The sequence below is a fragment of the Clinocottus analis genome, unplaced genomic scaffold, assembly GCF_023055335.1.
Source record: "Clinocottus analis isolate CAN_PGR_092001 unplaced genomic scaffold, fCliAna1.0.p SCAF_9, whole genome shotgun sequence".
NCBI lineage: Eukaryota > Metazoa > Chordata > Actinopteri > Perciformes > Cottidae > Clinocottus > Clinocottus analis.
The window spans coordinates 14851911-14878398 of record NW_027176251.1 but is presented as its reverse complement, the minus strand read 5'-3'; the positions used below and the strand labels follow the sequence as shown (position 1 = coordinate 14878398).

The 26488-nt window shown below is 45.0% G+C and overlaps 1 protein-coding gene across 1 annotated transcript; it reads left to right on the top strand.

Annotated features, from left to right (window-relative positions):
- Positions 1-2752: 2752 nt before the first annotated feature.
- zhx2a (zinc fingers and homeoboxes 2a) lies at positions 2753-26241 on the top strand. Its single transcript, XM_068570087.1, has 13 exons — positions 2753-3182; positions 16808-17309; positions 17751-18419; positions 18772-18984; positions 19710-19958; positions 20055-20270; positions 20478-20562; positions 20820-21005; positions 21634-22046; positions 23179-23431; positions 23518-23674; positions 24056-24175; positions 24812-26241. The coding sequence occupies exons 2-12, from the start codon at positions 17217-17219 to the stop codon at positions 24171-24173; spliced, it is 2652 nt and encodes an 883-aa protein (XP_068426188.1). The 5' UTR covers positions 2753-3182; positions 16808-17216; the 3' UTR covers positions 24174-24175; positions 24812-26241.
- The last annotated feature ends 247 nt before the right edge of the window (positions 26242-26488 follow it).

The window sequence follows — 26488 nt, the reverse complement described above, 5'->3', positions numbered from 1 at the left end:
GGCTAAAGATAACAGAACCCAGGCAAAAAGTGAGCGTCCTCATCAGAGGAGCCATGTAGATGAAATAAATGAAGTGTCAGAAACATTGCACTTCAATAAAAAGCACAGGACAGATCCCGTCAGAGCCCAACACTCTGATACATACTTTATGAGAGATGCACTGAAGGTGAAGAGCACTTCCACCAAGAATGGCTGCAGACAATAAACAAACTCCAGTTCAGTCCCAGACTGGAGGGTTTAGAGGAGGGGTTGTACAGCCATGTGGCACCATCTAGTGACCTCCTATTTTAATCACATTTATGCATTGACAGAATTCACAGTCTATAGGATTATAAAGGTCTTTACTACGTTTATTCATACTCACTGGAAAATGTAAGTGAAACTATAGATTGAGGAATTGATACATTTTCTATGAAATTCTTTAGAGAGAAAAAAGACACAACCACAACAAAATATTCACACATCAGAGCCTATTATGAGCATATTATGAGCATATTTAAATTCCTTGCCTTTGTCAAAATTTTCATCAACTTGTAGGTTGGATGTGACCTTTCAAAAGGTAAACATGTCCCTAAAAGGGGCTGTCCTCTGCAAAGATAGTAGTTGTGGTGAGAAATGGCAGGGAAAGAACGGGAATTAGCCCCAGACTAAAATGTACTAAACAAATATTACAAATATTACAATACACACGAGCCACTGTCGCTATGGGTAAAGGCACGTTAGAGGCATGAATCAAAGCTGTACTGCACGCTGTGCCATCCAAAATGTGTATGCTGCTGAATTCATTCTTCAACATAACATAAGCTTTAGCTCAACACATCTATAACATCGTCTCTGTAGAAAACGAAAAGGGGCTTTTACAGCCAAAGCACGTCTCCACATTAACTTCAAACATCGGGTGTATTTTGAACTGAAGCTGATGTTTGGCATAGGTCCTTGTGTTTCTGTTCTTTCAAGTGTTCGGGATTAGCATGAAAGCAAATGTAAAAAGGAAGGAGGAGAGGGAGCGGGGGGGGGTTTGAACACGGAGCCCTCCCGTTGCTTGTCTTGTCATTATTTGATAAGCCACAAACAAAGAAATTATGTTTAGTGGTTTTCCCAACCTCCATTCTGGATATGTTTCTGCAGGTTTAGTATTACTACCAGCATCTCTCTGGTGGCACCATGCATGAAACAGCACTGTGCACACAGACTGCTGAGTTAGACATTATATATATGGTTTGAAGATGCTCATTCCTGACTTCTCACTCTGACCTTTGGAGGAGAAATCTGACCTTTAGCTATGAGGTGGTTGTTCTGTCCTATATCAAGTCATCATAACTGGTCAAGTGGGAGCAGCTCTGGCAAGAAAACATCTCTCTTTTATATTCATATTATTTATTTATTTTTCAAATAAGGCTTGTCAGCTCTGTTGCTTTCATATTCCTGGAAAAAAGAGAAGATTAGTCCACATTCAATTAATTGTGTTGTTTGGGGCCCTGGCCAAGGGATCATGATAAGGGATCCAGCCTAAATTGACCCTCTGCAAAGATGATTAAACCAGCAGAAAACACGTCTGCAACACTTTAACTCATTCTAATAGGTGGTCCACTTCACAAAAAATATGCTCTTAAATTATTACACACACACCCTCCATAACAGGGTTTTGATGTCAGGATAATGTGAATTGACAACATGGTAAAACAATCTGGAGGTAAATTAGATTTTCTAAACACGGTTGGAAAAAGAACCTCCATTATATTGTGAGAGACAGGCAATTCATCAGCTTCCCTTTATGTTTGTTTTTCAGCAGGGAGAGATGGTCTCGCTGTTCTGGTCTGAGTGCATGTAAGAATATTAAAAATACTCAAGCAGAATATCAACAACAATACACTCAGTTTAATTTCCGACACCAGGGACAGCTACAACAATCGGTGAAAAAAAGAAACTGAACAAGCTTTAGCTGCTAAACACACAATGGCATACAACTACGAAGAGAACAATTTCACCTCCACTCAATTATTATGTATTAGCCTGTACAAGACCAAAAGTGCAGCATATCATGCCTCACGTTCTTGCTTTTTAATCTGCACCAACCTTTCACATGTGATGTCTCAGTTACCTGATACTTGTAAACCAAAAGACTGCAATCTGGTCAAGCCACATTGTCAAGTGTCCCTGAGCCAAAGAAAAGACAAACCCTTTGACCTCTGTTAAAAAAAAAAAAACTTCACACGTTGTTACAATAACACTTGAGCATTTAACATTTTTATTCACGAGTGATACACAATGAGATTTCTGAGAAATCGCGCTGCAGTACAAATTGTGCACGTGGCTCCACCATATCTCTCCGTGGAGACCGCGATGCATGCATGGGCCAAGGTCAAAATCAATTCTACAGAGGATCCGGTGGAGGTCACTGTTGTGCGCGAGCTCACGGGCCCGTCCGTGTCACTTCAGGCCAGTTTGTCTCACCAATACAAGCCGTGGGTATCAGCTGAGCTGACCTCAGACTAACCTTTTTTTTTCTGGATCCAGATGCGAGTGTGTTTTCTGTGTGTGTGATGACAGGATGCAAGTATGCAGCCCGTCTCCATCGCTGCAGACTCAAGCTCCCACTTGAGGGAAAGCACTGCAGCAAGTCCTCACCTACCATCACATGCACACGCACATAGAGGAAAAGACGGGTGGGCGGGGTTACGGACGGGAGGGTGGGGCCTTGGCCGTAACAAACGCCCCCTCTGATACTATAATATTCAATTAGCTCCGAGCAAACAGGCAGGCAGGCATCAGCACGGGAACAACTTGACGGCAACAAGGCGCCGTTCATTCATTTTTACTCAGCAGGCGTGCTACATGGAGCCACCAGCACTGTGCCCGCTCTCTGGACGCGGAGTTGAGCACTCTCCCTCGGCCTCGTCTCTGAACTTTTCACGGCAGCAGCACTATGGACCCGCTGTGGACGGACACCGGCGCTCCGGTACGGCATGCAAATACGTACTCTGACGTCGGCGATCATGTGGCTTTTGGCGTAGATCCTCCTTGTGATCGCCAATGTTCTCTTTCCTGTCGCCTGTTGTCTACTCGGTTGCCGGACCGCCGCGAGAGTGGGTTTAGAAAACGGGTCTGTCTCATTTCTTGTTTACGCAGTCGCTTCGGGATCGTATCGCGCCACCTGAGCATCGCGCCGTAACGGTGTGCAGGTAAGAAATGGATCAACTCTTCCTCTGTTTTTCTAACGGCTCCCCCCCCCCCTCCTCCTCCTCCACCACCACCACCCCCGCCCCCGTCCCTAAAAGTCCCTCAAGTTAAACTGCATGTAGCGAGTTGTTGTTTTTGAGCCCCTCTCCGGGCTCCGTCTTTTACGCGTCTCCCAAACAGCCCGCTCGCCTCTGTATAAATATTTTAACTTGTCTGGCCGCGTGAACTTTGCCTGCCTCCGCCGTCTACACCTGCGTGCGGAGGCGACGTGTCCGTAGAGTTGTTAATTGGACGTTTTTCTCCCCCCGCGGTTAAGTTTCACTTCGCTCCGTCGAGGCCGCGGTCTGCGACGGCAGCGCGGAGAAACATCGTGTCTACTTTTCCTCCTCCCCGTGTCGACATAACCAGCAAAACATGGCCGTCCTCTGCCGACATGTTGTTACGTCGGTGGCGAGAAGGGGGGGAACATTTGGGGAGAGTGTGGTTTTTTTTTCTTTTTTTTTTTTTCTTTTTTTTCTGCGCCCCACTGTCACATCTCGGGGCCGGCCGGCGGGAAACGGGCCGGTACACTGCGGGCCTCGGTTCGGCGCGGCCCGGCTCCCGCTCGTCGGTACCGAGAGGTTCGGGTGCAACTTTTGGAGTCCGACGTTGTTTATCGACTTTGATTTGCGCGACTCTGTGATGTCGGCGTCACGTTACCCCCGGTGATGTCTCCTCCCCTCCGAGACCGCGGCTTTTACTGCATGCGGGCGGACCGACACGCAGCAGCACCGGAGCGGACTCGTATCCTGCCGGTGCAGTGGGCGTGCCGAGGCGCTAAAGTCTCCTTATTCACAATATCAACTTTGGTCATAAACCCAGTGTCAAGCAAGGGAGGGGGGGGGGGGGGGCGTGTCCTTAGTGCACCCAGTGCAACGTTTACAAAGGAAAAGTGATCCTTTATTTGTTTTGCATCAAAGTCACTTTTAAGATTTAAACACACAAATGTGTGCAGGTCAAGCATATCCCAGGCCAGTATTTTAGACACAGTCGTGACATACTTTTTGGAGGCCAAAATCATCTCCCCCCCGCCTTGTCTTCTGGTTTCTCCCATCACTGTGTCATGTAACTGTACATTTCATGCACATTATTATGCCATTATAGTTTACTGTCGGGGGCAATATTGTCAAGTTTCTTCGAACTTTCCAATATGTGGCAAGTTGTGAGTCCCCGTCAGACCTGATGTGCTTTCTATTCAAGCCCGCTTGAGATAGCTTTTTGGTTTTTAGGTATTTGACATAATTCGTGGCAGCTTTAACACCAACAGTAGAATAAAAATACCATTGAGAGACCACTGTCCCCTGAATACCTAAATACCATGGCCTGGTAGTGGTGCTGACACTTCCCATATTAAGTGTCCTGGGCATGACGTCCATATTAAATCCATTTAGTCTGTCAATGTTATGATGCATTTCTCTGAATTGCAGTTCTGTAGACACTGTGGACATAACAATAGTTTGATTTGAGTCTGTCCCAAACAACGGCCGCATAAATATTGGTGATAACGACAATACCAAAAGAAGTAACGCACGACTACAACAATCACAATAACAGACACACCAATACTATATATTCACTCTGAGATTGAGATTCAAATATCATTCCACATCCTGCGTTTTGCCGGTTGTGTTAAACAGTCTGTAACACAGATTTACTGCGATGTGATTTAGCGCACCTGTTTACCAGAGTACAGCTTCAGACCTCTGACAGGTTTACACACTACAGGTGGGCCAGTTAATGGAAAAGAATGTCTGTTGTGGATGCTGCTTTTTCTAAGTAAAGCTGTCACCCAGACTGTTTTCACATTCTTACTGTGTGTCTGATGAAATGGCTTCATTAAACGGCATCCCCCCCACCCCTCATACTGGGGATGACCTACTATGTTTTATTTCTAAATATTCCTTGATCATCAGCCCAACAGAGCCCAATCCCGTAAAAGATGTAAGTGGTTTTGATCACAGTGAAGTGAACCCCCCCCTTGTCATGCATACCCGTTACCGGCAATTCCTCTGAGTATAAACTTGGCATCACTCGCTAAGCCATGCACTCTTGCTCTTTCCATGCGAGTAGACATGTGGCTTGTGTTTGTTCTTCACATGGTTTCCACGTGTGATCTGTCAAATCAAAGATCATTTTATATCATTTCAAATGACAACCTGCCGTTTTTTTTTTGTTTTTTTTTATTGGTGTCTGAGCAATCAAACAGTTTCTGTTGATAAAAGCAAAGCGTCATATTTTAGATCTCACACACACCGTTGCTTAGCGTATTGTGTAGCCAGGTTTTTTTTTGCAGAACGACGTCGGTTATACAGCCAAAAATGGGTGTATTAAAAAATGTATGTATTCAATGAATTTACTAAAATAAAATTGCCTTGCCCAAACAAGTTGACTGTTACTAGATCAGAGTACTAGAATACAGACAACAATCCCTATTGTTGTCCAGCGTTGAGTATGTAGGACATTACTGAATTGTTTTTACAGTTTGACAGATGCAAGATTAAGGCTTTGTTTATTAAAAAAAACTGAATTTGTTATTCTCAGTATTGCTCAAGGGATTAGAGAAATGCACAGATGTCCTCGCCCCACCTTGCTGTCCATAACATCAGTGTTTGTCCCATCATCACTGCTCTGTGACAGCAGTAAAGAGAGGGGGAGTGCGTTTCAGTGCGGAGAGATGTTCAGAAAAAGCCTTAAATTGTTTGGTTTGTTTACAGTAAGGAATTTGGCAGCTATTTTTTTGTCTTTTTAAAAAAAAAAAAAAGTGGCACAAAACAAATTACAGTCATTGAATCGCCTATTTTTCCCCATCTTGCTCAACCATGCGGTGTTTTCAATGTGCTGTGATTTCTCAGAATGTCACAGCCAAAACATCCAGCTGTGAGGTGATCTGCCGTATTTGTTCCACGAGGCGCGTATTCATTTACAGTAGTCAGATGGTGGAAAAGGAACAAGACTCAGTCTGTCAGTCATTTAAATAGAAACTATTGGTGTGGGCTGACGGCAAGGACAGTGCACTACAGTCAGATATCATTCATAGAAATGACGTGCGAGATCGGATTCTTGACAGTCATCTCAGATGCGAGATGTTGCATGTGTCAATCACAACAGCGAGCGCTTTTGAAATCATCCGAGGCAGTTTCTGACTGCCAACTGGAGCTAACCTGAAGCCGAAGATTGACGGTGAAACAATGAGAAAGTATGTTTGTTTTTCGGTCAATTAAACTGGGCTGGTGGCAGCCAGTCCTGTTCCAGTGATGTGAGAGCAACTGTTTGCGTGTGTGTGTCAGTGTCAATCGTGTGTGTGTGTGTGTGCGCTACTTAAGTTAAAGCTGTCCAGGGTCTAAGCAGAAGCGCAACTGACGAATACCGTATCAGTATTTTGCTTGTAGTCATCTGTGTCTCCAAAACAAGGCCCGTTTTCTGTCGTTAACATTAAATGTTGAAATGCTGATGCTTAAGCGTCATTATTTTGTGATCATTGCTATGTAGTTTTCCCTTTTTTGGTAACCATGACAAGCTGCTGGTAGGTCACATCTGATGATTTAAAGCTAAAGATATCAGATAACATACGTTGATCCAGCTCAGTCCATCACCCTTTAAGCTGCTGAGCTAGCGTTACATTAGTCAATGTTTCAGTTTTCAGGGACAGAGACGTGTTGCTGAATAGTGCACTTTGGCATTCTCGGGGTTTGATACTAGGAAGCATTAACACCAATCCCCAGATCGCATTGTTTACTGAATATCTTGGAATTGAGTTCCCTAATAAAGATGGCATTTCTTTTTTTACTTATCAAATCAGACAGCTGTTGCTTGTATAGAAGTATGCAGTGAACCATAATCCCCATTTTCCTTTCCTCCTTCATTCACTCACTTCAGTTTAGGCTTTCCCGACGGCAGCACTGTACCGTATGTTGCATAGGAAACACACTGTATTGGTCCTATTTTTAAGCCCAAACCTTTATTTCCTGATTTCCTTTTTAGAGCCGTGCCAGCAGAGCTTCGGTGGGTTTTCAACAAGTTTTTCATCAGGAACATCCAGCATTTCCTGACCTCCCATCTGACTTCCACATCCGATCCCAAGCTATATAATGGCTGTCCGTTCCCTTTGTGAGACACTGGAATGAGTCATCGCGGGTCGGAGGATGGAGGTTGTTGTCATTATGGCTTGTCGTGCTCAGCCGGGCTCTGATGACATCACCAACATCTACGCTGTGCTTTGTTCCAGTGTTTTTCAGTTCAGGACCTCTCTCTCTCTCTCTGCTGTGGCTCCACCAGCTTCTCAGACGTGGTGTTAGGTGACTAAGGCAACCACAGAGATGAGCTCATCACCTGTAGGTGGGGCTGAGGGGAAGAGTGTGATGGAGAGAAGGATGCAATTAGAGAGGCAGAGCTGAAGGGTTACATAGGGACAGGAAGAGGGCGCATGGACTGCAGAGTAAGGGACAACTGACTTACTCTGCACGAGAGAGGACGACAGGAAATGAGAAGTTGATGGAGGCTAAAGGCCCACGTGCACCATAACCCGTAAAACAGTTTGTTTCATGTCAGTTTTTGGTGTTAAAGGCTGGTGTTTGCGCGCTCATGACCTAGTTGGATTCCAGGAAAACCAAAGCAGGGACATTTCCGGGTCAAGCACACGAAAGGTCACGATGCTCTTTAACAGTTTGCATGTGTCCACTAAGGCAATCCCCCCCCCCCCCCCCCCCCACCCAATTCTGGTCATTTTGCCAGTTTGCGACCCATGGAAATTGTAACCCAAAAAAATTGCAGCCGACTAAAGGATTTTAGGGCAGTTCTGTGGCGCTTAACACGTCAGAAAGCCAACCAAACTAGAGGGTGTCGCAAAGAAAACCAGGCAAACACGGAGAGTTGGCGAAGAAAAGGAAGAAGAGATGAGGGACAGAATGTCTCAGCGGTGCAAATGAGAAACAAGAGACAGCCAAGGAGTGAGAGACTGCAAGGTGTTTCTGCGTGAGAGAGAGAGAGAGCGTAAGAGCAGGTGCACCAGACCCCACCATTAGTATCTGCAGTCGGTCGTTTCATAAGCGGTGTAATTTTATTAAAGACTCCACTGCTTCGTTCCTGCATTGATTATTATCTACGTCCGTGGGGGCAAAGCGGTTTGTGCAGCTGTTTGCGCCGAACATCGAAGCATGTATCCGAACTACGAGAACTTGAAAGTTTGGATCAGATGCTCCAACACACGCATGCGTGTCGTGTAGACTGTGTGTGTTAGAGAAGTTCCCCTTCTCCCATCTGACTGTGTCCTCCAAACTTCAAATTCTGGGTTAAAAAAAAAAAAAAGGAAAGGGGAGAGGGAGAGAGAGGGCGAGAGCTTCCTAAAAGTCCTTCTGCACTGCACCACGTCAGCCGCTGGCACAGCACAGACACACCCCCCTCCCAGCATGCGACCAATGAGATGAGGCTGGAGACTTTTCACAAGCCACACCTACTGCAGGGAAGGCACAGATTGACGGGTTGGAAATCTGGCAGCGCAGAAGCAGTAACTGAGACTGGACAAACAAAATAAAGAGCTCCAAAGTCTCCAAACGTTGTTATTTGGACTCATGATATCCACCCATCCATCTCTCGTGCACGCACGTGAACATGCCATGCTCTATAATGCGCATACAACAATAAGACGTGTCTAACTTCCACATTATTTCATATTGTATTTGCAGTAATTACCGTGTAGTGGCTACTGGACTGAGGTTTTGCAGAACCACGACCACGTCCCTCGTCGTTGTTGACCTGATTTGGAGGCTGCGGGTTGGGTGCAAGAGATTACCCCGGTGCATTCAGTGTAACTAAAAACTAATTTTATCATGTCCGATTGCTGTAATGAAACTCGGTCCCCCGCCCCATCTGCTTTTCATTCCCACTCATTGCCCCGAGATCAAGTGAGTGCTCGCTGACGTGTCGGCCCTGCGTCAGGGGGTCGCTTTGTAAGTTTATACGGGGCTGCAAAAACAAATTGATTTGAGACGGCTTTTTTCCATGACAGTATCAGCGCGTTGGATACACATCAGCTACTGATGTTGTGCGGGCAACGCCAATTCAAAGCTCCGCGTCGTTTTTACTGTCACTATGCATTCGGGCGACGATGCGGTACGTGGCGTTTCACATACATTGACTGTAACAAGTTGTATGGTGAGCCTTACCGTGAAGCTGAGCCGGATTTTTAAACCTTCACCTCGCCGCTGTCGTGACACTGATTGACCTCTGCTGGGTTTCAGCTCCCGGATACGAGCGCGCGCGTGCACACACACACACACACACACACACACACACACACACACACACACGTACTGTTTCTGTTGGTTACAGCGTTACCATAGTAACACAACCATCAGCAGTGGAGTGGGTGACACTTGGATATTTTTATAGCCGTGTGTGTGTGCGTGCGTGCGTGACGGTGCGCCTGTGTGTGTTCAGTGAGACAGGTCTGACAGTGTGTGTGTGTGTGTGTGTGTGTGTGTGTGTGTGTGTGTGTGTGTGTGTGTGTGTGTGTGTGTGTGTGATGTTACGTGAACCACAAATGGAAGACTGGATTCTTGATCCGATGCAGTGTAGTCTGCTTGACAGTATTCCCGTCACACTGTATGTAGGCCACTGTGTCCGTAGCTGGAATAAGGTCACAGCAGTGAGTTCTTATTCTTCAACTTGTCACAAGAGCTGAGGGGTGTGTAATGTTGCAAAAGTAGTCTCTCCCTTCTGTGCCTTTTTTTTTTTTTGGGGGGGGTAGATTAAAGAAAATGGCGTGAAGGAAAAGTGCTGATCTTTTACAAATTAAAAATGTGCAATAGACACAATTTTAAATGAAAATGTGCAGATGGGTTTAAATTGAGCTGCTTTGTCACTCTGCTACATATATCAGCATCAGCCATAAAGTAACAAAAAGTTGCAGTACAGAAAATATGTTTGAAGTAAATTACAAATGGCATTGCGGATAGACCTGACGAGACTCCTTCTCAAGTGTAAAATACAAATAAATTGAGGGAAACATCCTTAATGGCGTCCATGCGAGCAACCCTTATTTTAAATGTTTCACGTTGTGTCTGTACATTGGCACCAGCCTGAGAAATCCAGTATAGGTTGGGCTCGCGTGACAAAACAACCGTTCTCATTATTTGTCCCCGTTTTTAGTCTTCATCCTCGCCCGCTGCTCTGTTGCCATGCAGAACTTGCCAAGCCCTCCATCACAGTGCAGCACTGCTCTGGTCGAGAGGAGCCGCGTGATGAGATTCAAATCAATTCTGCGACGGTCCGAAATTCCGTCTCTGCCACCCCTGCTGGGACACGCTGTATTAATGGTGGTGGTGCTTCTGCACACACACACACACACACACACACACACCCCTCACTGCAGTGGCTGACTTGTGGACCAGGCAGTCAGGAGGGAAAACTCATCCCATACACAAGTGCCAAAAAAATAGGCAGTGTGTGTGTGCACTGCGTCTCAGTGGAATATTTGTTTTTTAGGGGGTTACTCGTGATGGAAAGCGTTTGCCGGAGCTTCAAAGTTTTAGTTAATGTTACAGAAAAGTCACGTCAGCGTTGCAGTGGAGTGTTTCTTCAGCTCGTGGTTTTTAGTGTCGCCGTCGTGTCTTGTTGTGCTCATTATTTCAGAGCCGCGGCGTCGCTGTCTGGCTTGTACTTCATGCATGGCTTCAAGTGCCGGAGCCACAGAGGTTGCCATCCACATGCCTTTGTGTCTGTGACGGCGGCCTGCCTGAAAACTGTGTTGGCTGTCGCTCTACATTTCAGGCAGTGCTTGCAGAGGGCTTTATGGGATTTAATTTTATTCTGTTTGACTATTTTAAGCAGAGTTTGTCCTCGGGAAAAGGTGTTAAATCATGTAATAATGGAAATTTCCATAATTCATTAGAAAATAGTCCAACGTCAATGAATATCAATGAGTTTGATGTAACCCATTTCACTATTTTTTTTTTTTTGTATCAAAGAAAGAGGTTCAATACGGCTCTAAAACAAACAATTTGATCCTTTTTTTAAACTAAAGTACATTGAATTTAGCTGTTAGTGTCAAATTTCTCTTTATCTGGTTGACGATGCTCCAAGCTAGCAGCTAACAATACCCAGCATGCCCGTTCAGTGGTGTGAATTTTGTAAATGTACAATTAGTTTTACAAATGGTTTGTGTGTCACAAGTTGTTGTGTGCCATGGTGTTTCACCTTGTTAGGTGGTTGTGGGTTATTGTTTGTTTTATAATGTTATTACCAAGAGTGAGACGAGTATGTGGTTCATACGGGGCCCTCTCAATGGGATAAAGGATGATTTTCTGTTGGCGACTGGAAAAAGGACCCAAAGTCGGACACGGAGAGCAAAGGCAGTCACATAGTTTAAAAAAAAAAGAATATATATATATATATATATATATATATATATATATACATTATATATATATATATATATATATATATATATATATATATATATATATATATATATATATATATATATATATATATATATATATATATATATATAATGTATATATCCCCCTTCATTCAGCTTCAGCGCTGTCAAACAAAGTATTCTAATTGTAGGGAAACCCCTGAAACTACTAAACTGCATCCTCATTTTGGCAAATGTATCATCAAATTCTGCGTCCCCATCCGTATTTTCCGCAGCGTAGAAATCCTAATGGCCTAATCGTTGCCTGGTCCTTGCAAAAGACTCAAGTGCACCTGGTCAGTCTGGCCGGCTGCATTACATAGTATTTTCAGCCGTCATTTCAGGTCATTTCAGCGGTGTGCACTTGTTGCCTGGCGAATCTCCTCGCATATGTTTTCCTCACCAATGTGTCTCTGAAAGTAGAGCTTCAGCATTTCACCTGAGCCGCTGATCCACTGAGTTTCTGTGGCGACGCGAAAGAAAAGAAGTTGTTTTCCGACAACTGCGTTGCATCACTGTGAGCCAGTCATGACACGTTTAGCCAGTGACAGTTGGCACGGGGGTTTTAATAGAGGGGATCTGCGACTGAAGGCCACACTGCCTTCTCAAACTTCCAGCTTCAGAGAGCACAGCCTGAGTCATACCACAGCCTCCACACGCACGCTCACACACACACACACACACACACACACTACTACACTTTGAGATTACATCAATGATGCACAGAAATAGGAGCTGAGTGGAGAGTGCTGCTGTGACTCATCTGTTCATTCTCTGCTCACTGCTGTTTTGGATAGATCCCCTTCCTATAGCGCCACCACATTTCTGCTGTATTAGATCATCTGGTTTGAAGAGTATTGATTCCCCCACCAGCGTGTATGCCAGTTTGTAGACTAAACTGATTACTGCCAGGACTGATAAATGCATTTGCTGCCCGGCAGCATTTAATGTAACTCCTTCAGAAAAATGACTCCACTAATATAATGCACCAATCAGACAGACCGACCGCCAGACGACTGGCGAGTACATACAGACAGACGGGCAGGCGAGGGGCTGCCAGGCGGGGTCTTCATACAAGTTTAATGAGCATCCAGACAGTGGGGAGTTTGTGGCTCCCTCTGCACACAGACGCTGACTAGGTTAGACACACTAACGAACGCACGGTTGGACCCTGCTTATGAAAGCGGTCGTGTTGAGTAGTGCAATTATTGTTTTGTACTGGAAACGAAGTGAAAGTCACAATGTGAAAAGCTCAGATCAGTCTGAAACGTTTTTGGCTCCACAGGCGAGATGTTTGCAACCAAATTTAGATAATGATTTATTTTTTATATATATATCCACGATATAAAGCCTGCTAGTAATGTTATTATACTTGTATATTTTATAAAGTTACTGTGACTGTCGATTAGACTAAATCATTGCCATGGTTATTGTTCGCACACTCTGTCCCAATTAGCGTTTCCATGATGGCGTGCAGTTCTCCATCGTAGCCGGTGGAGCCAGCAGGAGAGCGGCCCTCTCCTGCTGGCGCTCTCCTGCTCGAGTAAAGAGAGGAGGAGGATCTGAGCGCCGCTGTGTCCTCAGTGTTCAGCAGTCTTTGCACAGGCTTTTCTCTTTGTTTGAGACAGTCAGCCTGACTCAGCCAACACCAGTTTAATTTGACTGCAACATCTCAAACGGCAGAGCCGTTTGTGTTGTGTAAGATAATGTAAGCCAGCCTCAAAGTCTGTCATGTAGTGAACACTTTTTCTTTAAATGACTCGATAGGCATTTATTTACCCCCCCCCCCCCTCGCCCTCCTGAGGGCCACAAGTCCGATTTGAACCTATGTATCTGACCTTTTTCCAAGTATTATTTTTCAGTCCCCATGTGCTGTAGATATTTATATATTTACAACCCTCTCTGCTCCGCGGTCAGCAGCCTGCAGTTCAGTCAAAGTTTCACAGTTTTTGTGAGTGTTGTTCTCAGGTAAATCAGTCGTGGCTTCCCAGTTGTAGGTTTATCTTGGGCAAAATTCATAAGGAGACTCGTAGAATAAAGTGCTTTCTGAAATATCACAATTTAAAGCTTTGATTTGGTGGCTCTTTTTTTTGTGTTCACACATATGTTCCTGTCTTATCTTTTCACAGCTTCTGGTTGTAATAAAGTGTATTTTTGCCAATTGTAAAAAAAAAAAAGACGCTTTTCAACTCCGCCGACTGCAGGGATGAAGAGTAAGCTACAAAATGTATCTAATCCTCGTTCCATCAGGCAGGCTGAGCTCTGATCCCGCACATTTGTTTCACAAAAGTTGCATTGACAAGTGTAACCACGGCCATAGATGTTGCATAAATGGAAATCCTCTCTGCGTGTACTCGTGTGGGTTCAACACCAGTAGGAGGTTTTCTCTTCCGTTGAGCTCACAGTCACGTCTTCATCCAGCACACAGAAGGCGCTCAGGCTGCATCAGCAGAAGGTCAGCGGGTCGGATGACGCGGCTCTCCGGATGCATCTCCGGCTCCTTCTCGCCAGATGTTGGCTACCTTGTTGGATTTTTGGGCAGACTTTGAGTGACGGGGGCAATACTGAGCGGCAGAATAAGTAAGCTGCGGCGTTAATCCACACAGTTCCCAAAACGGCGGTTAGTAGGATAATCGCGTGACCTTCCCTGGTACCTGACTGCGACGCCCCTCCCACAGCCCTGGAGGCTCTGCTGGCTGTCGGCTGACAAAAGGGGAGGGGCGGTCGGCTTGATTTAGCTCGCCCGGGCCGCCGGGCTGTGAAAGCTGGTCCGCATGCTCGTTGTCTCTCGCTCACTGCAGCAGACCGCCGCTCCGCGTGACCGCCGTCTTGATTTGCACTTCGTCTTCGTCGGTCAGAGAAGTTGAACGAAACCCTCCACGTGCACCTCACCACCACTTTTTTCTTTTGTTTTTTTTCTCCGTCTGTAAAATCGTCAAACGCAGGGGTTATGGTCGTCCCCGTAGACATACAACAGTCTCCGTCGGGGGACACTGATGTGGCTGCTACTTGACTACCGGCGCCAACGTCCACGGTTGCTATAGCGACACCATGGCAATGAGTCTGCATTCTAATGACGCCTCAGTGGGTCGTGTGAGCGGTTGAGATATCTCGGGGCGGCCTTCGAGCCCTGAAGGGTACGGTGCCATGTGACTCATGCGTAGCTGTCGAGCCCGAATCAAGCATGTGACACTTTGGCGTGACCACAAAGTACAATGCCAACACGCCGTAGATAACAGCCGGTTGTACTGGGGCCCCGACCTTTTCCAGTGTGACCATACAGGCTTCAATGCTATATTCTGTGAAGTAGGATCACTGTTCAGTGGGGTTGCACTTGTTTTTTTTAAGCATCACATATCTAAGTCGCGATGCATGAGACTCTGTGCCGGCTCGGTTTTCATAGAACCTCATTACAGCTTGATGGCCGCTGCTGCATCGTCTCATTAGATTTTTACTCGTGAATGTGAGAGCGGAGCGTCTGCACAAGGCCCCCAGAATATCAATAGACTTTGCAGCCAGATAAGCCTCTTTTCTCTCCGCTCATTACTATATCACCCTCGGAAAAAAGTTTTCCCCCGCTCGCTCTCACTCAGCATCTCCTCGCCGCTCTTCCTCACGGAGTTGTCGTTTCTGCAGAAGCCAAATAAAAGCGCGCTCTTGGCTTTTTAAGATATGTATCTGAAGCTGCTTTGTCTCCGGTTTCTCACTTTGTTCACACTCTGCAGCACAATCTGATCGTCGATTAGTCTTTTTAAAAAAAATTGTTTTACTCAGGACAACTTGTCTCGCTGACAGCTGCGGACGTGTCAGCTGCTTTTATTTGCATACCAGCGACGCCATCAAAGTGTGATGATAAATGTTTTTACATAAATAGACACAAGAAAATCCTTGTGGATAACTTGTCCAAGCTGGTCTGCAAAGCCAAATTGTTTTCATATTTAGTCTAAAAAATACAGATGCCACCTGAACACGCCTGCTCTCAGCCAAGTGACACTGACGTGCCGTGATTACAGCAGGTGTGCGTTGGAAGTGGCCAAAGTTCATGCGGTCGAACAGATTGTTGCTCATTTTGTCGCCCTGTTTGTGCAACCGCGTGTTTTTGAATGGATTAGGATTATATTTGCAGATATTAATTACAGCAGCTTGCGTACTGATCAGTGGACAGTTACCCTAACTTTCATCCATCCAAAGTATATGCATAGTTGTTGATCCATCATCGCATGAGACAGAAAGGAACAGATGTTAACAATACTGCCTTTTTCATTATTTTTTTGCGTATAGTTGTGCTTTGTATTGCCTCTAGATCAGCGGTCCCCAACCTTTTTTTTGCGGCATGGACCGGCTTTGTATCAGACAATATTTTCACAGACCGGCCTTTACGGTGTAGGCAATAAATATGACGTAATAAAATCATACGACCGGCATCAAAAACAATAATAAAGTGCTTAAAAATACAACTCACCATTATGCCAAATTAGTGGGATTAAGCAGGGTACTGCTTAAAGCAGGGTACTGCTTAATCCCCCTGCTTCTTCAGACCGCCAGTGTCTAGTGATTGCTCCAAAGCCCACTGCCATTAGTTTCTTGTTAAGGGCGTTGGGTTTTTCTTTGTTGTACAGGTCTGGCAGTCGACCACCTGTGGACCATCTGCTCTGTTTTGCAGGTTCTTTTGTTGACTTCCTTTTTGACCTTTTTTTTTTCCTTTTCGGCCAATTTTACCCGCCAGCTGCCTGTTGACTCGACTACCTCTTTTGGAGGGTGGCTTGCTGCAGATCCACATGGGACTTCGCTGAGCTTAAATAACCCAGCATGTTGCCTTTCTTGACACACCAGCCCGTTTCGGGGCCCGCTGCCATACTTTCAAAGGCACTGGAAGAGGGCATCTAAGGCAAATCCTTACCCGGGTTTCATTTTTGTGTATAATCCAATGTCTCAGTTGTCTCAAACTATTTTCATTTTTGGTTGATTTTATGTTTTGAAACCTATCTCTGACACAACTCTCGTTTCACATATTAAATCCAGCCATTCTATTGTCAATATTTAAAAAAAAAGACATTGATGAAATGGGGCCTAAAAAATAAAATAACAAAAAAAGGCCAAAATACAAATGTCTGTCATGTTAGTCATCATCTGCTTTTAATTTCTGGTTCTTCTCGTCTTTTTGCCATCCAGGTCACATCCTGTCATGACGTTCCAGGAGGTCAACCAGCTTTGGAGCTGACACTGTCAGCGAGCCCAGCGTATACTGCACCATAAGAGTCCCATCTCTACCAGGCCTTCACCCTCTACTGCCCTCTTCTCTCAGCTTACTCTTGGGGAAAACTTTTCTTTAGACTCCTCTGCTGCTCCCTCCCATCCCAGAAACTGTCCTGCGCTCGCTACCTCTTCTGATATATAAAAACGAGCCCGGGTCTGGGTCTTGGTCAAAGTACAAGCCAGGCCTCCTGGCTATTCTTCTCTGTGAACGCAGTCCTGCGACCCCGCACTCTGGGCACCTCAGCCTTCTTAGTGGCATCTTCGATTGATCACAGGCACCAGGTGAGGGCAGCTGTCCACCCAGACAAACCCAGGACCCGTCACCATGTCCAGTCGACGGAAGGCCTCCACTCCCTTGATGATCCGACCAGAGCGGACCATGGTGGAGCTGGATGATGACACGGAGGAGGACATGGAGGTACACTTTCAATATGTCTGCCAAGAGCAGCTAGCTTTCTCTAATGGGATGCACTTCATAAATAGTGTTGCATAGTCTCTTTAGAGGAGAATTGGAAGGCTGGATTCATTTCGTCATTTTTTATTTTCTATTACAATGTTTTTATGTAGTGTCATATGAAAACTCTTTCTGACTTGTGATTTTTTTTTTTTTTTTTTTACAAATATTTTGTCTTGCACGACACTTTAATTTGTAATCTGTGATCATCCTTATCTTTTTCTTCATAAGGAAAGGTTTTCTTTTACATCTATGTTTTTCAGTGGGTGTGTACTGATGATTTATGAGATGATGCAAACGCAGCCAACATTCTGAAGCGCTGCGTTTGACGCGCGTAGGGAATACATGTCAAGGCCATCTCTCGTCAAGTGTCGTTCTCATCTAAAAAAAATTGCCTTCTTCCAGACAAAATCGGAGAACCATACCGAGGAGGGGACCATGGAAGCGGATCTCTCAACGGAGACCGACTTGGACCTGAGGGGCAAGGCCCTGGACCCTCCCATGGGTCCAGACAAACCAGCGACAGAGCCACCGGACCTTTCCAAGCCTCAAAAGAGGCAGCAGGGGGGCTACGAGTGTAAGTACTGCCCCTTCTCCACGCAGAACCTCAACACCTTCAAAGAACACGTCGACGCCAACCACCCCAACGTCATCCTCAACCCGCTGTACCTGTGCGCCGTCTGTAACTTCAACACCAAGAAGTTCGACACGCTGACGGAACACAACGAGAGGTGTCACCCAGGGGAGAGCAACTTCAAATTCAAACGCGTCAAAATGAACAATCAGACCATCCTGGAACAGACAATAGAGGGGTTCAGTAACAATGCAGTCATTTACAACGCGTCCAGTGGCGTTTACGGCAAAGGGGACGAACTGGGCACTCTGCCCGCCGCAGTCAAGATCGGCAAACCAAAAATACTGTCGTCGGATAATAAACGGACAGATTTGGCCAAGAAACCGATCACAGCGGTCAACGTGAACGGGACGGTCATCATCCCCGAGTCGACTCTCCTCAAAGCGGAAGGCCTTTCTCACATCATGCCTTCCCTACAGCGGCCTCTAAACTACACTCAGGTAGGACACCCAGTGGAGGAAGGGGACTCCTTTTCTTTGATAAACTATTGCTTCTGTCATAAAGGCATTATGGTTTTTTATATTGTTTTTTTAAGGAAAATCTAATTTTCCACATAATTGGCACCAAATTACATTGTTTGTTTCGTTTCTTGGACATTTGGGAATCAAAGACTCCTGTAATTAAGTGTCACCCTTTTTTTTCTTCAGTTTTTAATATACATTATGGTGTATGCTCTTTTTTTGTAAACTAAAGAACTGAACAACGCAGTACTTGAGGACATTGTTGTGTGTGTGTGTGTGTGGGGGGGGGAAACAGGCTATTCAGCCGTCATAGCTTACTCTATGATTTCAGGTGCCGAAGATCGCAGTGCCCCTCAACACAACCAAATACAACCCCTCGCTAGACGACAACCTGACGCTCATCTCTTCCTTCAACAAGTTCCCATACCCAACACAAGCTGAGCTCTCCTGGCTCACTGCAGCCTCAAAACACCCAGAGGAGCAAATCAAAGTCTGGTTTACCACCCAGAGGCTCAAACAGGGCATCAGCTGGTCCCCTGAGGAGGTAGCAATTACGGTTATGATCGTGTGCCTAAATAACTCAAATGCATTTTACCGGTCCCTTTTTTTTTTTTTTTTTACACACAAAAGCTCAAGCGGGGAAACATCTGATTCCCCAGAGACCAAATATCATAATTTCTCACGTATTAGATTTTAAATTCTGACAATTAACTCGCGTCCAGGTTACAAATCCTGTGAATCATTGTTCTGTGTTGCAGTTTATGTTGCTCTATCCCATCATGTTTTATCCCTGTAAAGCAAATAATGGCTCAAAGCACAAGTACACTAATTGTCTGTTGTGAAGAGCTCTAATCAGGTTTTGGGCTTTTGTCTGATTGCTGACGCATGTTGTTGAATCATCCATCATTTCCTCTTCACCTTTCCCCAGAATGTTGCCACAGACGCCCAGTTTAATACTGTAATGGCTTTCATCAGTGGGCCATATGCTCAATCATCATCATGTCACTTCATTTGGCAATAGATATTGACTCGACAGACTAGGTTCTTTGAAGTTAATTACTGGTAATAACTTAAATAATAAAGTGAATCAGAATTGTATACCATAATTGAAACGGTTTAAGTATCTGCTTTACTTTAAAATAGTCGATGTTAAGAATAAGAGACTTGGTACTTTTATTACTGCAGATGTTTAAAAGCCATACATTACAGATCATTATTTATTTATATATTCTTGAATACATTTATCACAATTGCTTTCCTCTTCGACAGGTGGAAGAAGCCAGGAAGAAAATGTTCAACGGTACAATCTCCTCTGTGCCTCAGACCTTCACCGTGGTCACTCCTCAGTCGTCCAACTCGTATGCCGCCTCTGCGACCTCCAAAGCCATGCAGTCGGCCGCCTCTGTCTTGCAGTCTCTTCCTTGTCAGCTCCTGGGACCGACCAGCCTGGTGCTGACGCCCGTAGCCAACGGCTCCACTGTCACTTGTGCGCCGCTGGCGCTCACCGTGGCTAACCAGGTACAAAACCGTGCGCGGAAATGAATGTTTAACTCGCGCAAACGCAAAAAGACGCATGATTTAAGCCGCTCACTGTTTCCACCATGTTGACCTCAGGTGGCGCAGTCGCTCAAGCGACCCCTGGCCTCCCCGATGATCTCCACGGAGAGTAAACGACCGTCCATCATTCAAACCATTTCGGCGCCGCTGGCCACATCCAAGCTGGCGTCGTCCAAAGTGCTGAGTTTTACTGTTGACCTCAACAAAACAGCGGAGCAGTTATCAGTGCTGAGGTCCAGCTACACACAGTGTCCTTTCCCCGAGGAAGATGAGGTAAGATTAAGTGAGTGAAATGACATTATTTGAGCTGTGCTTTCGAAGGATATATATACTCGTGGGATTGTTGGCATTTACGATTTTTTTTTTTTGTAGCTGCTTTATATTTTGTGCTCCTGGCTTTTCTTTCTATAACACCCCACTATCACTGATAGAGACCCATACATATTGTCTCATTTTCTGTTGCATCTTGTCATGTGATAGATCTACAGGCTGATAGAGACCACCGGGCTGTCCAGAGGAGAGATAAAGAAGTGGTTCAGTGAACAGAGGCTACTCAATCTGAAAGGTATGTGATGTGACTCATCAAAGCAAGTGTTTACATAAAGATACAGGTGATGTATTTCCTTGAATTGCATTTTGTCTGTTATTGTCATCTATAGTGGTTATTTGCAAAGTAAAAAGATAACATTTAGAATATTGATGGTTTACTTCATGACTGTTAAAATGATGCCATACCTACAGAAGCATTTCATATTGGCCTTTTTTTGGTTGTCCTAAAAATCTAAAAAGAGAATTTGTTCTCTCTCTGTGTCTCTCTTGAAGGTGTTCCTCCACCTCCAGTGCTGGTGAAAGCCGAGGTGACACCAGCACCCAAAGGCGCCCCGATAAAGAAAGCGGTCCCCAACCAGTTTCCCCTGCTGGAGAGGGTGAAGGGGAAGTCGTCAGATCAGCTGAAGGCGCTGGAGGAGAGTTTTCAGAGAAGCGGCACTCCAACAGAGGCGGAGCTAGGTAAGGCCTTCCACCAACCCGCTCACAATTTACAATACGTAATACCTTTTTTAAAACGCCTTTTTTTCCGTTACAGAATAACTAAATGTGTCAAAAAACACGTTCTGTACATTTACTCACTCGTTTCCTGGTGGTCCAAACCTTGGTCCTTAGTCCTCGTCATGTCTGCTGACAGAAACACAAGAGCGCGACTTCTAGGCCGGTCGGAAATGATCAAAAAAATAGTTAAGACTGGCGAGCCTAATTTGTGCTTCAATTCACGTGAAGTTCCTGAGAAAAAGGTTCCAAACTTTTCCAGACTGAAACTTACTGATGGGGGGGGGGGAGATAAAATTGGGTGAGAATCAGTTGGTCAAATATCCTTAGAAGTAAAAATAACTTAATGAAGTCCAGTCGTGTGTTTCTTCTATTTATACTGGGTCACGGCACGTGACTTAGTGTCTTTCACCCCAGAGGAGCTGCAGGCCAGTCTCTGGTGGGTTGCTGCAGACAGGAATAGCAGACATGTTTTTAATGACCTCCTTTTTTAAGTCCCTCAGAGAGAGACTAAATTCCCAGGTTTCCAAAAAAGCCTTTTACTGTGAGGTAACGCAGCTCATCTGATCCACTGAACTCTGTCCTGCTGCAGACCAGCTGGCCCAGGAGACCAGGCTGTCTAAGACCGAGGTGGACTGCTGGTTTTCAGAACGGCGGGCGCTGAGGGACAACATGGAGAAGGCTCTTCTCGCCATGTCTTCAAAGAACACGGAGGACCGAGCGGACTGGCCCGGAGCGCTGCTGAACGGGACTTCACATCGAGAGCAGGGCGGGAAGCCTTCACACTCCTCTCCTCATCCACCCGTCCTCTCCTCTTCCTCCTCCTCCTCCTCGTCCTCCCCTCCTGTGCTTGCAGCCTCCTCCCCTCAGCCGCCGACGCTCTCCTCCTCGGCATCCCCTCCCATCCTCACGTCATCCGCCTCCTCTTCTCCCCATCCTCCCATCCTGTCAGCCTCCACCAGCCCGGCTCCCATGAACAGCCGCTCCCTCGGCCTGCTCAGAGAGGTAAGACAGACTGAAAGAATATGAGCATAAGACACAAGATGGGCTCCTAATCGTAGTTGTGACTTTAAAGAGATTAATTCATAAGAAAGAACCTTTTTTTAAGTGTATTACTCTTGAGATGGTATGGCGCTGGTAGATTTGCTGATACCTTATTAGTAAAAGTGAGATACCAGATACCTGCCAGTTAATACATTATATTAACTTCTGCTGGCTGACTATAAAAGCCTGCTAAAAAGTCTAACAGCCAAATATGAAGCCAATCCACAACTTCCACATGTGTTTATCTGTTCATCTGGTACGTAAAGGTGAAATGTGTAGGATTTTAAACATGATGCTCCACTGAATTGTTACAAATGTGTGTGTGAGCACCTAATGAAGCGCTTCTTATAGAGCAAATTAAATATTATTTTTTTTCATCACATTGTGTTTCCATCAATACCATTTTATCTACGTAGGAAGAAATGTCATAAAGCACTTAAGACTGTAAAGTCTGTACTTTGACACTACAGGGCTCTGAGCTAACAGGCTGGTTTACCTGGTAACATTAGTTCACCATGATACTTTAGCATGTTCAGTGGTGGAAGAAGTACTTTGAACCTTGAAGTAGTGGTAGTAATAGTAATACTCTATATTGCACACATAGCTATTTCTACAACTGAGCCACTCGGCATGGCTCGAACCATCATTTAGAATTTGTACTCGTCACATCTCCTATTAGTAATGAATTATTGGTGCATTCACTGTGAGCTTTGGCTACAGACATGTTCTCTTTGAACCCCAAAAAAAGCATTTCCTTTCTTGTCTCCGCCGTGACTGAATGCCCGTCTGCATGCTGAACTGTGTGTAATGTTGAGAGGTCCATTTGTCCCGCGCTCGTGGCTGTGATATCTCGGGATCGCCTGAAGAGAATTTACTTAAATTTGGCACAAACATCCACTTGGACTCGAGCGTGAACGGATTTAAACTTTATGCTCAATGGTCACGATCACTGTGACCTCACAACGTATCGCTGGATGTGAACTTCGCTGGTTGGAGGCGTATAACTGTCGTTCTCGGTTTTGCTGGGAATCAGGGCTTTAATATTTTCTGGTGTAAAATGTTTTGTGTTTGGTCCCACAATCTGTCTCGACAGACGTTCTGTCGGACTCGGTGGCCGTCTCCCGAGGAGTACAGCCAGCTGGAAGTCCAAACGAGCCTCGGACGCACCGACATTGTCCGCTGGTTCAAGGACCACCGCTCTGCACTGAAGAACGGCGAGACTCCGGACTGGATGGAAAGTGTCCAAAAACCGAACCTTGGAGAGCAGCAGAGAGCGGGCCAGGATCAGAACGGCCAGAGTTCTGAGAAAAAGCCAAGTATTTCCGTGGAAGTCAAGGCTCTGAAAGGTGAGTTTGGGAAGAGGACGTACTATCGTGTTGCAAAGTGTTGGATGCCCGTGTCTGACGCAGTGTTTTCTCTTCTCTGGCGCCAGTGGAGGCTGGTGAGAACGCAGCAGCTGCTACCGAGCACTCCAAGCTCTCAGACCAAGACAAAGTCCAGTGGTTGACTGGCAGATTAGCCCACAGTGTGACAGACCTGAGCCGGACCAGACCGGACCAAACCAGCGCCGGCACTGCTGACAAAGGGAGGTGGGTGGAGACAGGGAAACGGATTCTATCATCTTATATTTATTTTCTAGTGTAAGATGTTATATAGACACAAAAAAAAGATCAGTGCACTTCCAATTTTGAAGGAATGTCTGAGGAGTTATTTTAAGATTATTTTTTTTATTTGTGATAACGGTCTAAAAATACAGCCCCCTATGGGCATCACGAGTTGTGGATGCTGAATTACTCCATTCTTTGCATTTGTTACTCGTTTCATCAGCGAGACATTGTGTTGTGCGGTTTATGGCATTTTGTTTTCACAGAACATTCAATGCGTGCATGAAAACCCTCCTCTGGTCTGTGTCTCTAGTTCCTAGACGGAGTCTGGCTGTGTTTTAAACTTTGCGTCTGGTTCGTTGGCAGGTGGGTCCAGGTGACTGTGGCAGTGGGAGAGCAGGGGGAAGCAGGAATGGAACGACCGAGGCTGTCCACGGACGGCGAGGTTCTCTCCATGGAGCAACCCGGGCGGGTCACTGGTTGATAGTAGGTTGAATTGGTAAAATATCCTTTTAATGAACATGAGAGAGCATGAGAAACAAATGTTACACTGGAGCAACACATTTAGCCCATTTAATATAAAACATATGGATCAGTACATTTTTTTTTTTTTTTCCAAAGAGATGGATGTTTAGTTTGTGTGCCTTGGATTGAATATAAATCTAAATAAATGGTGAGCTGTTACTTTAAGATGCCACAGCTGCAGTCTCCAGCTACCCAGGAAGCTATTAGGGGGCAATTACCTCTGATTGGCCCTCCAAAAAAGATGGCATGCTGGGATGGCAGGATGATATTTGGACCCACACCATCATTAGCATCATCTATGTAGACCCACACAGTGTTATTGTCGCAGGAAGTGCAAATGATACATTTCTAGTAATTTTGTAATAATAATTTGTGCCTTTTTATACCTAATAAGGTTTTTGGTTTTCAATTCATATGCAAAACCATCATTTAACTGTTATATTTTTTCTGAATTTCTATGACCAAGACAATCAAATGTCCAAATTATAATCTAAAATGTGTTTCCTTTTGAAGATTGAACAGTGGTTATTTGTTGTCTTTGTTGAAAAGTGAGCCTGTGTGTTCATTTCACATTGTTTCTGTCTGATTCTGTTGCAGGTCGAGTAAACCATTGACTAAGTCACAGACCATCATGCACCGACTCAAGATGACTGAATGTGGAACCAGTAATGCGGCTGTCTGTGATGTCATCACAAAGCGCCAGGGACTTTGTAGTTCCACTGACTGACATGTGGCGCAGAGGCTGACATTAAGAGGAGTGCCAAAGCTGGACTTGATGCATTGTTCTTACTACTTATCTTTTTTTTTTTTATTAAACAAGCACCCTTGTAAATATTTTTCTGTATTACAAAAAAAAAAAGAAGTTTGTATAGTTTTACTGAAAGGGCACGTTTTGTTACATAACTAAAAAGAAGAAAAAAAAGAAGTAATGACTGGTGCTCTGAAACTTGGAATGTTTTTTGTTTTAAGATCAAAGTGTATGATAGTGTGTTATTCGCTGAAAAGTAGTCCTATTTTAGTTTTTTTTTTAATCATACCTGCGCACTACTCATTATGAGCAGTCTTTGATAGCACTTGTGTATATCCCCGTGGTAGTGATAGATATGTACATACTAGGCCACTTCCTCTCGAGCTGTAACTTTTTCCTTTTCTCCTGCAGCGTCACCTTGATTCACACTCGTAGAATTATGCTGACGAAGGTGGAAATAACTCACAAGTGCTCTCGGGGCAGCTAGGAGTGACCGCGTTTTGGGCAATCGGCGCACACGCGACGCGATTATAGAACTGATCGATCACGTAGAGAAGAGAGTGGAGTGTCTGTTTGATCGCACCATGCTGCCTTTTCTGCCCTCTTATGACATTTTAGCATCAGTCTCAGACCTGGCGCAGTACAGACTGACCAATGATTTCATCTTTAATCAATTCTTTGTTTGAAAACAACTTGAAATATTCTTTACGGAACCTGCCAAGAACCTTTTGGAGTCTGTGTTTCACGCATGATAAAAGACCTGAACACACCCCTCGGCTTTGCTCTAGTCTTTCTGGCTCCGGGAAGGTCCTTTTTGTTCGAGGCTGGATTGGATTTAGTTTTCTGTACAGCCGGTTTCGAACACTTGAAATGTCGGTTCATGAATATCGAGAGAAATGATCAGTCTTGTGCTGATTTTTCTGAAATGAGGCAAAAAAAATGATTTGATTATCACAACAGCTAAACTTGTCATGAACTTCTTGCATGCGCTTCAACAATTTTTAAGACTCACTCGGAAATGATTTAAAGGGGATGTGATTCATGGGTCAGATTGCAAGCGCTCTGAATATTTGTGCAGCAAGAAAAATAAGTCATTTATCTCTGGTTTGAACAGCAGGTGTGTGGCTGTTTGCTGGCTGAATGTCTGCTGCAGCTTTAGTTTCATGTTCAGACGAGTATCTGGGATACTGTACATTTGGTTGGCTAGAATGGGGGGGGGGGAACGCTCGCATTTTTCATTTTAAGTCTGCTGTAACTCAATAAATACACACCAACTATAAAACCACCTTGGTCTTCCAGTGTATACTTGCTTCAAAACATCTGGGCTTGGACTCATCACTTGTATACTTCAACACGTTATTTGTCGGTTTTAGGTTGAACAGATGGAGTAAAGCATCCAGTCGGTGACAAATTACCTCCTCGACTCTGCTCATCAGGTCACTTTAACTTTTTAAAACTGTACACTGGGTTTGGTTCAACTTGGCAGGTGTTTTACTGTACAATTTATACAACTACCAAACATACTA